The 14,634-nt window shown below is 39.8% G+C and overlaps 1 protein-coding gene across 1 annotated transcript in view; it reads left to right on the forward strand.

Moving 5' to 3' along the window:
- The window catches only part of LOC115076154 (chondroitin sulfate proteoglycan 4-like), a 99,364-nt gene that overhangs the window by 51,506 nt on the left and 33,224 nt on the right, over positions 1–14,634 (forward strand). Inside the window, exon 6 of the mRNA XM_029577294.1 lies at positions 8,129–8,327. Coding sequence (XP_029433154.1) covers positions 8,129–8,327 — 199 coding nt within the window. The remainder of the gene's footprint in view (positions 1–8,128; positions 8,328–14,634) is intronic.

Below are 14,634 nucleotides of genomic sequence, written 5' to 3' on the forward strand. Positions count from 1 at the left end.
GTTTTAAAAGAATACTGGAAAAAAATTAAATTATCCTTTTTTCAAAGTATGTTAGATTTTAAAGTAGAAATATTTTATTTATTTGTTTGATTACTTGCCTTTCCAACACAAAGCGAGCTACAATGTAATTAAAATAATAAAATAAAGTTATAATACTATGAGGTGAATTTTAAAAGCCCGGCGTGCACCAAAACTGGGAGATATGTGCGCACCAAGACCGGGAGATATGTGAATATGTTTGGCTAGCACACACTGCGCAGATTTCAAAAGGCACCCATGTATGCACGTAGTTCCTGGTATGTAGGGAGTGGGCGTGGCTGGGCCGTTCCAGGATTATGAATGATACCAGCACAAACATACTTACATGCGCATGCTGTGCAAGTTACCGTGTAACTTTACTTCTGCCATGTATGGCATATAAGTCCTAAAGAAAAAAAAATTAGGCTAGTCAGTGGGGTTTTAAGGGTTGGGGATAACAGGGTAAAAGGGAGACTAATTAATTAAGGAGTTGGAAAATCCTTTACCTGGGCCAACTGGAACAATCTGGGGAAACTGGTATTTGTGTCGGTGCATGTGTCTATTAAAATCACCCCACTTATGCAGTAGAGGTGGCATTTGCATGCATATCTGCCTGTCTATATAAAATTTTGCGCACATGTATGTGTGTACTGCCTATTTTATACCATGCGCGCATATACACTCGTATGTAATAAAATGGCCGTGTCCTTTGGCGCGAGCCAGCATCTGCGGGTACGTGTGCCTGTGCACCAGTATCAAAATCAGTGTTTTTCATGTCCTATTAAGTTCCTATTTTTAAGGCATTCATTTTGCATTTCAAAAATCAGATGGCTAGATTAAATAGCCATTGGAACCAGTTAATAGCCATTGGAACCAGTTACTACTCTTATCTGCAATAAATACAATATATCTTCCAGATAAACAGTTTAAAATCATTTTCTAAATGGATTATACAAATAGGGCCAGATTTTCAAAGGGTTACTCTCGCGGAGCCTATTTTGCATTGGCCCGGCGACGAGCGTATGTCCCAGGGCTTTGTGAAAGGGGCGGGGCGGGACCTACGCCTCCGGCACAGCAGGAAGGCGCAACTTATTATACAAAGGTAAGGGGGGGTTTAGATAGGGCTGGGGGGCGGGTTAGGTAGGGGAAGGGAGGGGCTCTTAGGTAGAAAGCTTAAATCCAGAACCTCCAGGGTAGCATTCTCTGAAATGCTCCCTGTTCCACGCGCAGGTCCCCAGAGGCAGGCAGAGCTCCGGAGTCTCAATGCGTGGATGAGACGATGGTGCAAAGAAGAGGGATTCAGTTTTGTTAGGAACTGGAGAACCTTTTGGGGAAGGGGGAGTATCTTCCGAAGGGATGGGCTGCACCTTAACCAGGGTGGAACCAGACTGCTGGCGCTAACCTTTAAAAAGGAGATAGAGCAGCTTTTAAACTAGAACAAAGGGGAAAGCCGACAGTCGCTCAGCAGCGCATGGTTCGGAGAGAGGTATCTTCAAAGGATACTAATGATGCATTAGAATTAGGGCATCCCGACAGTGAGGTTCCAATAATTAGAAAAGTAGTCCAAGTGCCTGTAACTAAAAACTCACCTGAGCTAAAAAATTCTAACTTATCCCTATCAATTAAAAAGCAGAATGAAAATACAAACAAAAAACAAACTTTGAAATGTTTGTATGCTAATGCCAGAAGTCTAAGAAGTAAGATGGGAGAATTAGAATGTATAGCAGTAAATGATGACATAGACTTAATTGGCATCTCAGAGACATGGTAGAAGGAGGATAACCAATGGGACAGTGCTATACCAGGGTACAAATTATATCGCAATGACAGTGAGGAGCACTCGGGAGGAGGTGTGGCACTTTATGTCCGGGATGGCATAGAGTCCAACAGGATAAACATCCTGCATGAGACTAAATACAAAATTGAATTTTTATGGGTAGAAATCCCTTGTGTGTCGGCGAAGACTATAGTGATAGGGGTATACTACCGTCCACCTGGTCAAGATGGTGAGACGGACAGTGAAATGCTAAGAGAAATTAGGGAAGCTAACCAAATTGGTAGTGCAGTAATAATGGGAGACTTCAATTACCCCAATATAGACTGGGTAAATGTATCATCGGGTTACGCTAGAGAGATAACGTTCCTGGATGGAATAAATGATAGCTTTATGGAGCAATTGGTTCAGAAACCGACGAGAGAGGGAGCATTTTTAGATCTAATTCTCAGTGGAGCACAGGACTTGGTGAGAGAGGTAACTGTGGTGGGGCCGCTTGGCAATAGTGATCATAATATGATCAAATTTGATTTAATGACTGGAAAAGGAACGGTGTGCAAATCCAAGGCTCTTGTGCTAAACTTTCAAAAGGGAAACTTTGATAAAATGAGAAAAATTGTTAGAAAAAAACTGAAAGGAGCAGCTACAAAAATAAAAAATGTCCAAGAGGCGTGGTCATTGTTAAAAAAATACCATTCTAGAAGCACAGTCCAGATGTATTCCACACATTAAGAAAGGTGGAAAGAAGGCAAAACGATTACCGGCATGGTTAAAAGGGGAGGTGAAAGAAGCTATTTTAGCCAAAAGATCTTCATTCAAAAATTGGAAGAAGGATCCAACAGAAGAAAATAGGATAAAGCATAAACATTGGCAAGTTAAATGTAAGACATTGATAAGACAGGCTAAGAGAGAATTTGAAAAGAAGTTGGCTGTAGAGGCAAAAACTCACAGTAAAAATTGTTTTAAATATATCCGAAGCAGAAAGCCTGTGAGGGAGTCAGTTGGACCGTTAGATGATCGAGGGGTTAAAGGGGCACTTAGAGAAGATAAGGCCATCGCGGAAAGATTAAATGATTTCTTTGCTTCGGTGTTTACTGAAGAGGATGTTGAGGAGGTACCCGTAATGGAGAAGGTTTTCATGGGCAATGATTCAGATGGACTGAATCAAATCATGGTGAACCTAGAAGATGTGGTAGGCCTGATTGACAAACTGAAGAGTAGTAAATCACCTGGACCGGATGGAATACACCCCAGAGTTCTGAAGGAACTAAAAAATGAAATTTCAGACCTTTTAGTAAAAATTTGTAACTTATCATTAAAATCATCCATTGTACCTGAAGACTGGAGGATAGCAAATGTAACCCCAATATTTAAAAAGGGCTCCAGGGGCGATCCGGGAAACTACAGACCGGTTAGCCTGACTTCAGTGCCAGGAAAAATAGTGGAAAGTGTTCTAAACATCAAAATCACAGAACATATAGAAAGACATGGTTTAATGGAACAAAGTCAGCATGGCTTTACCCAGGGCAAGTCTTGCCTCACAAATCTGCTTCACTTTTTTGAAGGAGTTAATAAACATGTGGATAAAGGTGAACCGGATTTTCAGAAGGCGTTTGACAAAGTTCCTCATGAGAGGCTTCTAGGAAAAGTAAAAAGTCATGGGATAGGTGGCGATGTCCTTTCGTGGAATGCAAACTGACTAAAAGACAGGAAACAGAGAGTAGGATTAAATGGGCAATTTTCTCAGTGGAAGGAGTGGACAGTGGAGTGCCTCAGGGATCTGTATTGGGACCCTTACTTTTCAATATATTTATAAATGATCTGGAAAGAAATACGACGAGTAAGATAATCAAATTTGCAGATGACACAGAATTGTTCAGAGTAGTTAAATCACAAGCAGATTGTGATAAATTGCAGGAAGACCTTGTGAGACTGGAAAATTGGGCATCCAAATGGCAGATGAAATTTAATGTGGATAAGTGCAAGGTGATGCATATAGGGAAAAATAACCCATGCTATAATTACACAATGTTGGGTTCCATATTAGGTGCTACAACCCAAGAAAGAGATCTAGGTGTCATAGTGGATAACACATTGAAATCGTCGGTACAGTGTGTTGCGGCAGTCAAAAAAGCAAACAGAATGTTGGGAATGATTAGAAAGGGAATGGTGAATAAAACGGAAAATGTCATAATGCCTCTGTATCGCTCCATGGTGAGACCGCACCTTGAATACTGTGTACAATTCTGGTCGCCGCATCTAAAAAAAAGATATAATTGCGAAGAGAAGGGCTACCAAAATGATAAGAGGAATGGAACAACTCCCCTATGAGGAAAGACTAAAGAGGTTAGGACTTTTCAGCTTGGAGAAGAGACGACTGAGGGGGGATATGATAGAGGTGTTTAAAATCATGAGAGGTCTAGAACGGGTAGATGTGAATCGGTTATTTATTCTTTCGGATAGTAGAAAGACTAGGGGGCACTCCATGAAGTTAGCATGGGGCACATTTAAAACTAATCGGAGAAAGTTCTTTTTTACTCAACGCACAATTAAACTCTGGAATTTGTTGCCAGAGGGTGTGGTTAGTGTAGTTAGTATAGCTGGGTTCAAAAAAGGTTTTGATAAGTTCTTGGAGAAGACCTTCCTCCTCCAAGGCAGCACAGGAGCTGCCAGATTGGAGGTGGGACTTCTTTACTATGTCCTCTATATACCTGTCTGTCTCCCTTAGCTCTTCCAGGTCTGACACTAGTCTCCAGAAATTGGAATCTTTCTCTGAAGGCAAGGAGCTGTTTGCACCTAGTGTTTGCACCTAGTGTACACATACATACATTCTCTTGCCTACTAGGAGATAATCATACATGTGGCACTCGGTGCAAAACACTAAAAAAGCCACCCTCTTGCAGCTGGATTACTTTCTGCATCTTAATTTAGTTGATTTATCGAGTTTATATCCCTACTGCCTTAGAAATGTTAAGGTCATCTAAAGTACTTTGTCTATTGATTTATTTAATATTTGTCTGACAGTGACCATTAAAACACTACAATTAATCAAGATACTAATTACCCACCTTATTAATTTTCATTTTGAATTAAATTCCTTCTGTTTAAAATCTGTAGTAGATTTATTGTAGGATATGCAGCTGAACCTTCTGGTCTTCTGCTGCTGCAAGGGGTATGGGGCCTCTGGAAGTTGGGCCTGTGCAATTTGAAGCCTGGATTTGCTTGTGGTGACTTCTGGAGTCATCTCCCAGGGGCTGCGGGGTAGGATATGTAGACGAGCCTTCGGGTTCAAATACTATTTCTACCACTGGTACTTGTTATCTTGGGCAAGTCATAGGGAGGGCATCAATGTAATACATTTCCTAAAACATAAAACAAAACACAAAATCATAGCATAGACATAAGACAATAAAATCCTTATTAAAATGCAAGAATAGTAACAATAACATAATAAAATATATAACAAAACAAAGACCATGATGCTAAAGCCTTAAATAATAGTTCCTTAACTGTGTCAGTTAGCCTTCTGAGAATCTAAACAAAGGCAGAAAACTTTCTTTAAGAAGGAGTTAGCATAATACAGGCCCCAAAAGGAAGAGACACGGAATTTAGTCATCTCTTGTTACTGTACAGTAGCTCATCAGAAACATTATAATACAAAAATTATATTGTGGTAGCACCGTATGGGCAGACAGAGGGAACTAAGTGATCCTTATCTGTCTACATCTTCTGTGTTTTGAAACAGAAGACATAAAGAGTGTGCAATAAAACCATCTCCTGTATACAATTAGTTTGTAGCAACATGGTGCTTTGTTATAGTAGAGATGAGAAGAAATCCTACCCTCATCAGTTTAAAAAACAAACAAAAAAAAATATGATTGTAAGAAGCCTTCCAATGTCAGAGCACAGTAATACCGAGGGCACTTTTTCACTGACATTTATTTGGATAAACTGGACTAGCCTGTCCCCTACAGTGATGATGCTCCCACTTTGTATTCCCGTTCCCACTCACCCAAGCATGTGATGCTCCTCATTTTTCCCTCTTTGCCTCTTCTCCTCCTTGCAAGCTATTATGTTCACCATCAAACCTCCTCCTCTCCTATAATTTATCTCTTGATCATGCAAAATACCTACTGTACCTGAATGCAATTCACCTTGAACTACCAATAAAAAGGCGTGAGCTGAATCCCAGTATTAAAATAAATTGTGACCCCCCCCAGCTCCTGTTGATGTGCCTCATGTTTCCCCACCTCTTAATACTGATGCTCCTCCTCCTTCCTTGACCACCCTTCCCTGTGAACTTTTCCACTCTCTTTGCTCCATCTCACCAGTAACGCACCCCTACACTTCCACCTTCAGGACCCTAAAAATGTGTAACACTCATCATGCAGAGGAGAAGGAGCATTGGCACCTGTAAGAGGGGGAGGGTAGAGAAAGAGGAGCATTAATACCTGGAAAGGGTGAACAGGGAAGGAGATGGAGGGTCATTGGTATTAAGGGAGAAGAGGAGGAGCATCACTATGAAAGAGTGCACACAAGGAGCTGGAAGCCTCACTGGGATAAGCAGAGGATGTGTATGTAAAAGAGGAGTGAACAAGCTGATGTCCTCTGTGCCAAGCTGCTTGTATTCTTTACTATTGGCTTTTCCTTCTGAACCCTAAGAAGGCAGGAAAATAACATAAGAAGTTGCCATATTGGGTGAGACCGAGGGGCCATCAAACCCAGAATCCTGTTTACAACAGTAGCCAATCCAGGATACAAGTATCTGGCAAAAACCCAAAAGGTAAATAAATCCCGTGCTACTAAAGCCATTCTCTAAGACAATTTGATTAATAGTTTATGGATTTCTCTAGGAACTTGTCCAAACCTTTTTTAAGCCCAGCTATGCAAATTGCCTTAACCACATCCTCTGGCAATGAATTCCAGAGCTTAATTCTGCGGTAACTGAAAAAGAATTTTCTCCCATTTGTTTTAAATGTTCTACTTGCTAATTCCATGAAGTGCCCCCAATCCTTGTATTATCTGAAAGAGTAATAACTGAGTCACATTTCCCTGTACTTGTCCTCTCATGATTTTATAGACCTCTGTTATATCCCCCCCTGACATCTTTTCTCCAAGCTGAACAGCCCTAACCTCTTTAGCCTTTTCTAATAGGGAAGCCATTCCATCCCCTTTATCATTTTGGTCGCCCTTCTCTGATCCTTTTGCAATGCAAGAATATATTTTTTATATGCGGTGACCAGAATTGCATACAGTACTCTAGGTTCAATCTCACCATGGAGTGATACAGACATCCTATGGCATTCTTCGTTACTTTCCCTGTGTGCATCACTTTGCATTTATCCACGTTAAATTTCTTCTGCCATTTGGATGCCCGGTCTTCCAGTCTTGCACTGTCCTCCTGCAATTTAGCACAATCTGCTTGTGATTTAACTACTCTGAATAACTGTTTCATCTGCAGATTTGATCACCTCACTGGTAGCTCCCCTTTCCAGAACTATGTGATTGGTAAACATTCTGCCTTGTACCACTGTCCTAGATTCTTCAGTGTCCCCCCTCAGGTTTAGGAAACCTTCCTCCATGTCCTACTCAATCATGCTCTAAGGGTTAGAATTGGTGCCTTTTTTTTTTTTTTTTTTGCAATCTTGCTCTTCTGCAATGTGACCAGGTACACGAGCACGAATATTTTCTCTTTGCAACTGTCTTGCATTCTGCTGGTCTTGTAGGACAGAATATAATAACTGAGACGTCCACCTATCAGTGTAATCCTCTGCCTCTAGGTCAGCTTATAGTAACTGTAGTAATGTACAGACCATTTATCACATCCTGGCATATGTGGGAAACACTGATGACCTTCGCCAGGTAAGCCTCAGAGACCATTCAGTGGATATTGTCAGGACAAATATTTGACTCAAGCGCATCGGTGTTTTTTGTTTTTTGTTTTTTTTTTTTACAGATTGGACAGTCTGTAATAGTTTTTTGTTCACTTCTGCAGAACTTAGTAAGTGGGTATCTTTTGTGTATGCATTAGATCCAGTCAGGATAGCGCTCAGTAGGAGCCTAGATGCCACAGCCTCATGCTTTTCTCCCAGTATGTATGTAAATATAAAAGTTTTACATTGGTAAATTTATAATTCTAAATAAAGGAAAGGTGCAGTTTGGTAAATTCAAGCATGAGCACTTTTGTTTATTGCCTGAGATTTAAAATTATTAGTGTGTGCTGATTTACGATGATGTAACTGTTCTGAATTTCTCTGAGCGGCCTTTTTAAATCGAGATAAAATGTATATCAGATAAACTGTGAAGGACTGCTCTATGTCCCCTTCTTTCTTTAAGGTTTGGGTATCTTCCGTCACTGAAGTGACAGCGGTTGACCTCCATGCAGAAGACAAAGACTCTACACCTGGAGAACTGGTGTTTTCAATTACGCCCCCGAGCAATGGCTTTTTGGCTCTTAAATCTTCTCCGAACAAAAGCATCCTCAATTTCACCCAGGCCCACATAAATGAGGGCCAGCTGTTGTTTATCCACAAAGGTATGTCAGAAAAAGCATAGGTCCTAAAGTTGAGCTATTCCAATGCAATGCATTTGTACACAAGGCCACCTATTAGTGTAGGACACCAAAGTATTCATGCTACTGAATGATTCAAATTATGCATCATTACAACTGTTCCACATATGTGAAATCTCTGTAATTAGGGATACCTTTCCATAGAGCCAGAAGTATAGTACCATACGATATGATATGGGAAATCAGGTGTTGCTGTGCTGTTATAAGAACTGTAACCAGGTGGTAATATTTTTATATTTTTAATTAATTTGCAAAATGCTTGAAATCATGGTATTGTATTATATAGAGACAGATGGCTGACCTTTAAGGGATGAAATAGTTTAAAGCACGAGGTGCCAAATTCCAGTCCTCAAAGGCTGTTAACAGTTCTGTTTTTCAGGTATTCATAATGAATATTTTTTACAAGATGAGGTTAAATACGGTGCCTTTAATTTGTGATTGATTATACATATTTTTGCTGTCATGAAAATCAGGCAGGTATGCAGCCTTTGAGGACCAAGTTTTGCATGAGGAACGAAGGTAAACCAGCACTCAAAGGACAGGCATTGTGTTTTGCGTGAGGTTGAGCATAGCCTCTCAGCAGCCAGCTGGCTGTTATCGTAGTTCCAAATAACATGCAGCACTATTTGCGAGGGAGAGTGAAGAGGCTGGTGGTCTCTCGAAAACCTGCGTGGGAGGAGAGTGATATAGAATAACAAGGAACAACACTAAAAAGTCACAACTCCTGGCCTTTATTTTGGGAATAAATCCAGCTTCCATGTTAGCAGGTACAAGACTTTTACATCTACTCCACACCCAGAGTAGCTTTTCTTAATTGTTCCAGGTTACTATCTTCTAATGAGTATTTTGCACATATCTTGATAATAATAGGCTTCTTCCTTAAATCAGGGTTTCAATCTTTCATGTACACTGCTAGTACTATTTTTAACACTAGCATTGTACCATCGAGCGCTTCCTTCTGAAATTGATAGGTGTCATAGATATGGGTAGCATATTAAGGTGAAGATTGCCACTTATTAGACCATTCCTGTGTCTTTCTGTCATATTTTCCTGGTCTTTGTATCTCTTGATACTTTTGATCTTCTTTCCTTCAATATATATAGTACTGAATAATTGCTTGGAAGCATGGATGTAGGGTGACTGTATAAGTTGGTAATACAGCAGAAGATTTGCTGCTACCATGTGGATCAAAAACAAATTACGTGTATGCTAATTATTAAATGAGTTTCTAAGCTCCTATCCCCCTCTGCATCAAAGTGTGTTAACTTCCTCATGACCACATAGTTAAAAGAAAGTTAGTGACATGGGTGGGGGGGGGGGCGGGCCTGGAAAGGCTAATGTGCAATTTCTACATCATAAGATTAGCATAGTATAACTTCTTCAACAGCCCCCCTTCCCACCGACTGTACAAGGCCCAGAAATAAGTTGGATCCAAATTCTATCAGGCTTGAGAATGACAGTCACCAATAACATGGCTTTTCCCCCCGAGATCTTTTCTTCACCAGATTCCAAATCTAATGTAAACCTAAAAGCCCTTTGTAATAATATTGAATAATGAGTTCTAATTCTGGATCAATTGGAGGTTCTTATTCTGCCATTGGCTCATGTATGAGGCAGGGGTTTCTGAAGAACTCAGTTGTCCTGGGTTCATTTTTCAGTAAGGCAGTGGGTGTAGTAGAATAAGACAAATAGACACGGGCAGATGTTCTTACAGTAAAGAATATTTTGTCAGAGAAATAAGCTTTTTATAGGTTTGTATGTTGCAAAGGAGCTGTATATGAATAAAAAGTCAACAGAGAGATTGAGAGAGGAGGGTTATCCTCTATGTGAGAAAATGAATGTCTCTGGTAATCTGTTGAGGTGGTCCTATTCTTTCATCAATTAGCTATCCTTAAATAGACAAAGGCCTATAATTCATGTCAACATTTGCCTCTTTGTTCTCTTGGTCTGCCTTGTATAGTGTTTTTTGATGTGAAGACTTCCAATTTTTACATCCAAGACATCTTCGAGCATGTATATGTGACCAAATTATACTCCCGTGAAGTATCAGGATGTTTTAGCAAATGAGTCATTACTTCTTCCCAAGGCAGGAAATTGCATTTCTATATTCTGACATCTGAGGATCCGAGCTTCTTGATTGTGCAATATTTCTCAGAAGCAACAGCTCAGGCCTGGTTAGGCCTGTATTGTGAGTAGGCCAAAGAGCCTTCCTGAACTTTGCTATATAATACCGACAGCCTTCTGTAGTCATAGACCTTTGAGCTTGGGATATGGGCCCCAACGTTGGCATAGGAAAATAATATCCCTTTGCAATAGGTAGAATAAATTCTTTAGATACGAAAAGCACATCAATCAAATAGCACTAAAGAGCCCCAAAACAGATACATGTTGAGCAGAAGGAATGTTAGGTAAAGATTTTTAACATTTACTGCATTTTCTAGATTTTCCGTTTTCCAGTGTAGGTTAAGATTATCCTTTATAAATCCAAAACAGAGAGACTCCTTGATTACAAATGTTAGTATATTTTTATGATTAAATTCAAAAACATTTAGATTTTTACTTTGCTTTGTCTGGGAGTTCTCATGGTGCAAGTGGTGTTGGTACAGCAGTGCCCCATAGTCCTTTGAATTCAGCTGAGGCAAACTTTGTCGTTGTGGTTGGCAAGTCCTAAGTGTTAATTGTACTATTCCCAGCCTCAGAATACCACCTGAAATTGGTGCGCTTGAGATCCCGTCTAAAATAAACGCTCTTTAAGTATGGCTTCTGTGGTATTTGAGTCACTGACAGAACGGACTAATGCTGCCATTTGGTTAATGATATATTCCCCTTCTCCCTGCAGTGCCTCATGTGTCATTTGTTAGTACAGGTGATTTAGTTCTTTAGTGGCTGTTTGTGTGAAATTATATTAAATGTCTCAGATTTTAGAAAGTTTTAAATACAAACCTAAATTTTCAGTGGTGTGCATAACTGTATATTTTCATGTGTATACTTAAACATGCACAAAAAACCCCTTTGATTTTTTTAAATACAAGGTAAACACCCCTGTTCACTTTGACAATTGGGTTGATATGTGGCTGACAGATACATGTGTAATGTTACCTGTTTCAGTTACAAATGTAAATGGCATCCGTTTATGCATATATCATTTAAAAAAATGATTTACAGATAATTCATAAGTGAGAGAACGGGCATTATCCTTAGCTGGACCTATACTATGGAACACCATGCCACTAGAGATTAGATTACAAAGAGACCTCAAACCTTTTAAAAAAAAAAAAAGTTTAAAAACCTGGCTTTTTAAACAAGCTTTCTTTAAAGAGAACGGAGAATAGAAAGTAAAATGGAGCAGGCAGTAGAACATCAGCACACAGCACTTATCTTAATAAGTGCGGATTTTTATTTTATTTCTCTACTAACATAAATGAAAATATACAGTTCATAAGAATTATACTTGTAAATAAAAAATGGATAAAAGGACAAGATTTTTTCACATTCATCAAACAGTATGTATTATGAAATTATGTAACCGGACCTTAATGGCACTTGTTTGGAATATAAAACCCTATACATTTATCAACATTAATTTATATGCCTCGCTGTAAACCGTTGTGTTGGTATATAACTTAATGACGGTATAGAAAAGATTTTAAATAAATACATTCTCTGAAATGCCCTGAGAACTTCAATGCATGTAAAGTTTTGTGTCTGATGAGATTTTGCACACATTTTAAGGCTGCTGAAAATCCACAGTGTGTACATCCAGTTGATGTATACACGCAACTCCTTACATTGCATGTCTAAGAGTTTGAAAATTTAGCGCATAATGTATTGGGTTACGTTTGCTTGATTGGATAAGGCATTTGAAGGCACAACTTCCAATTGATTTCAGTCTATAACAGACACTTTGGGAAGTTTTGGTGTTACAACTGCCCATTCCGTCATTTTGTATTGACAGAGCATTTTGAAATATTATATGGAAAAAACCAACAATAGCACCAGATTGACTTGGCACTAATCTCTCTTCATTTTAGTCTTGCCTGTCTGGCCTCCTTTCCCTGCTTCATACAACAGCAATCCCTACTTTTGGTGGTACATAAAGTATGGTCAGATCTTTCCAGAACACAATCATGATACATTATTGCAAATGTTTTTAACCTCATTATCACCCTCTTTAATCTTCCTTTCCTAGACAATTTCCTGGAGAACTGTATTTCCTTAAGGGTTAAGGGTGGGGAGGGAAGCTTCCTTCAAGACTTCTCTTCATGCTGTTCTTCTGCAGGAGTCATTCACAGTAAAAGCAGATACCTTCCCTCCCATTCAAAATGTGAGTTTTCCACCGCTTTGACATTCCATCTTCAGTTGGCCCAATGGGATAGGAAACTTGATTCCTTATTTTCTTGTGTGGCAACACTACATCTGTGAATTATTACATTACATGTCCAATTACTGTATGTCCACACATGAACATTGTAGAGAGATTGAAACGCTTGGCTGCCACAGGCGGCCTAACTTACCCTGGAACACTACCGATGCTTCCCTGCACAACGCCATCACAACCAGCTGCCAAGCCTCCCATAGGCGCATGCATACATGCCCATCCTGCCAAAATAGGCTCCACAGTAGTAAAGCCTCTTGTGGTGCCATGAGATGATGTCACTATGCCAGCTGTTTAAACACCCCAGCTGATCCTAGCCGATGCCTCAGCAACAGATCCTCCTGCAGTGTGCAGGTTTTTGTTGCTTCTTGCTCCTGCCTTCATTCTCGACCCTTGCCTGGACGCAGACTCTACCTGCTTGCCACCTGCCGCAACCCTTGCCTAGACATGGACTCTGCCTGATCGCTGCTTGCCTCGACCCTTACCAGAATAATGACACTGCCTAAATCCTGCTGGCCTCAGAATGCAAAAGTTCAACCTGTGGGGGAACGAGGCTGGTACTGGTGAAGCATTTTTTTAGTCCCAGTCTAGAAGTGGGTATGTCTGCTGTCGACGTGGACCCAGCCTGGGCCTCGTGCTGGGTAGTACCAACCACACCATAGCCCAAAGGCTCATGCTGTAACAAATATTTTTATTGTAGTGTTTATTTTACGGAATTCAGAATGCACAGGAGTAAATCTCCAGGGAATAGAACCGAATATCCCCTGAGCCACCCCAAATATTTATTTTAAACCATTTATTTAGCACACACTCCTGCAGTTTATAAATTTATACACACAAACTAAAAACAAAAGCAAAAAACAAGAACATGCAAATAAAATTTGCCTACTCTAATAATATTATAACTACCCTTAACCACTCTTCTAATTCAATAGAGAACTGCAGAATACCTCCTATGTCTGTTGGAAGAGCCATGTTTTTAGTGCTTTCTTTAAAACATTTTGAAGTGAATTTTCCAAAGAAGTTTGTGTAAATATAACATGTGCATGCATAAAATAGCATATATGCGAGTAGACACAGTTTAAAAAACTGCAACATATACACATATATTGGGAGATCACATGTAAACTTGCACATGTAAAAAAAGGGGTGGGCCAGGTGTGTTCCGCAGAGGCACTAACAGTTTTGCACGTAATTTACTATTTTACAACCTGCCAAAGTGACGTACGTAAGTCGGTACTATTAAAACTCTGATCAAAAAGTGAAAAATTTGGGTTCTGTTAATACCAAGGTAGACCAAAAAAGATTTAAGAACATAAAAACATTCCATACTGGGTCAGACCAAGGGTCCATCAAGCACAGCATCCTGTTTCCAACAGTGGCCAATCCAGGCCATAAGAACCTGGCAAGTACCCAAAACTAAGTCAATTCCATGTTACCGTTGCTAGTAATAGCGGTGGTTATTATCTAAGTCAACTTAATTAATAGCAGGTAATGGACTTCTCCTCCAAGAACTTATCTAATCCTTTTTTTAAACACAGCTATACTAACTGCACTAACCACATCTTCTGGCAACAAATTCCAGAGTTTAATTGTGCGTTGAGTGAAAAAGAACTTTCTCAGAGTAGTTTGAAATGTGCCACATGCTAACTTTATGGAGTGCTCCCTAGTCTTTTTATTATCCGAAAGAGTAAATAAACGATTCACATCTACCCGTTCTAGATCTCTCATGATTTTAAACACCTCTATCATATCTCCCCTCAGCCTTCTCTTCTCCAAGCTGAAAAGTCCTAACCTCTTTAGTCTTTCCTCATAGGGGAGCTGTTCCATTCCCTTTATCATTTTGGTCGCCCTTCTCTTTACCTTGTCCATTGCAATTATATCTTTTTTGAGATG

Source organism: Rhinatrema bivittatum, chromosome 1 (assembly GCF_901001135.1).
Source record: "Rhinatrema bivittatum chromosome 1, aRhiBiv1.1, whole genome shotgun sequence".
Classification (NCBI taxonomy): domain Eukaryota; kingdom Metazoa; phylum Chordata; class Amphibia; order Gymnophiona; family Rhinatrematidae; genus Rhinatrema; species Rhinatrema bivittatum.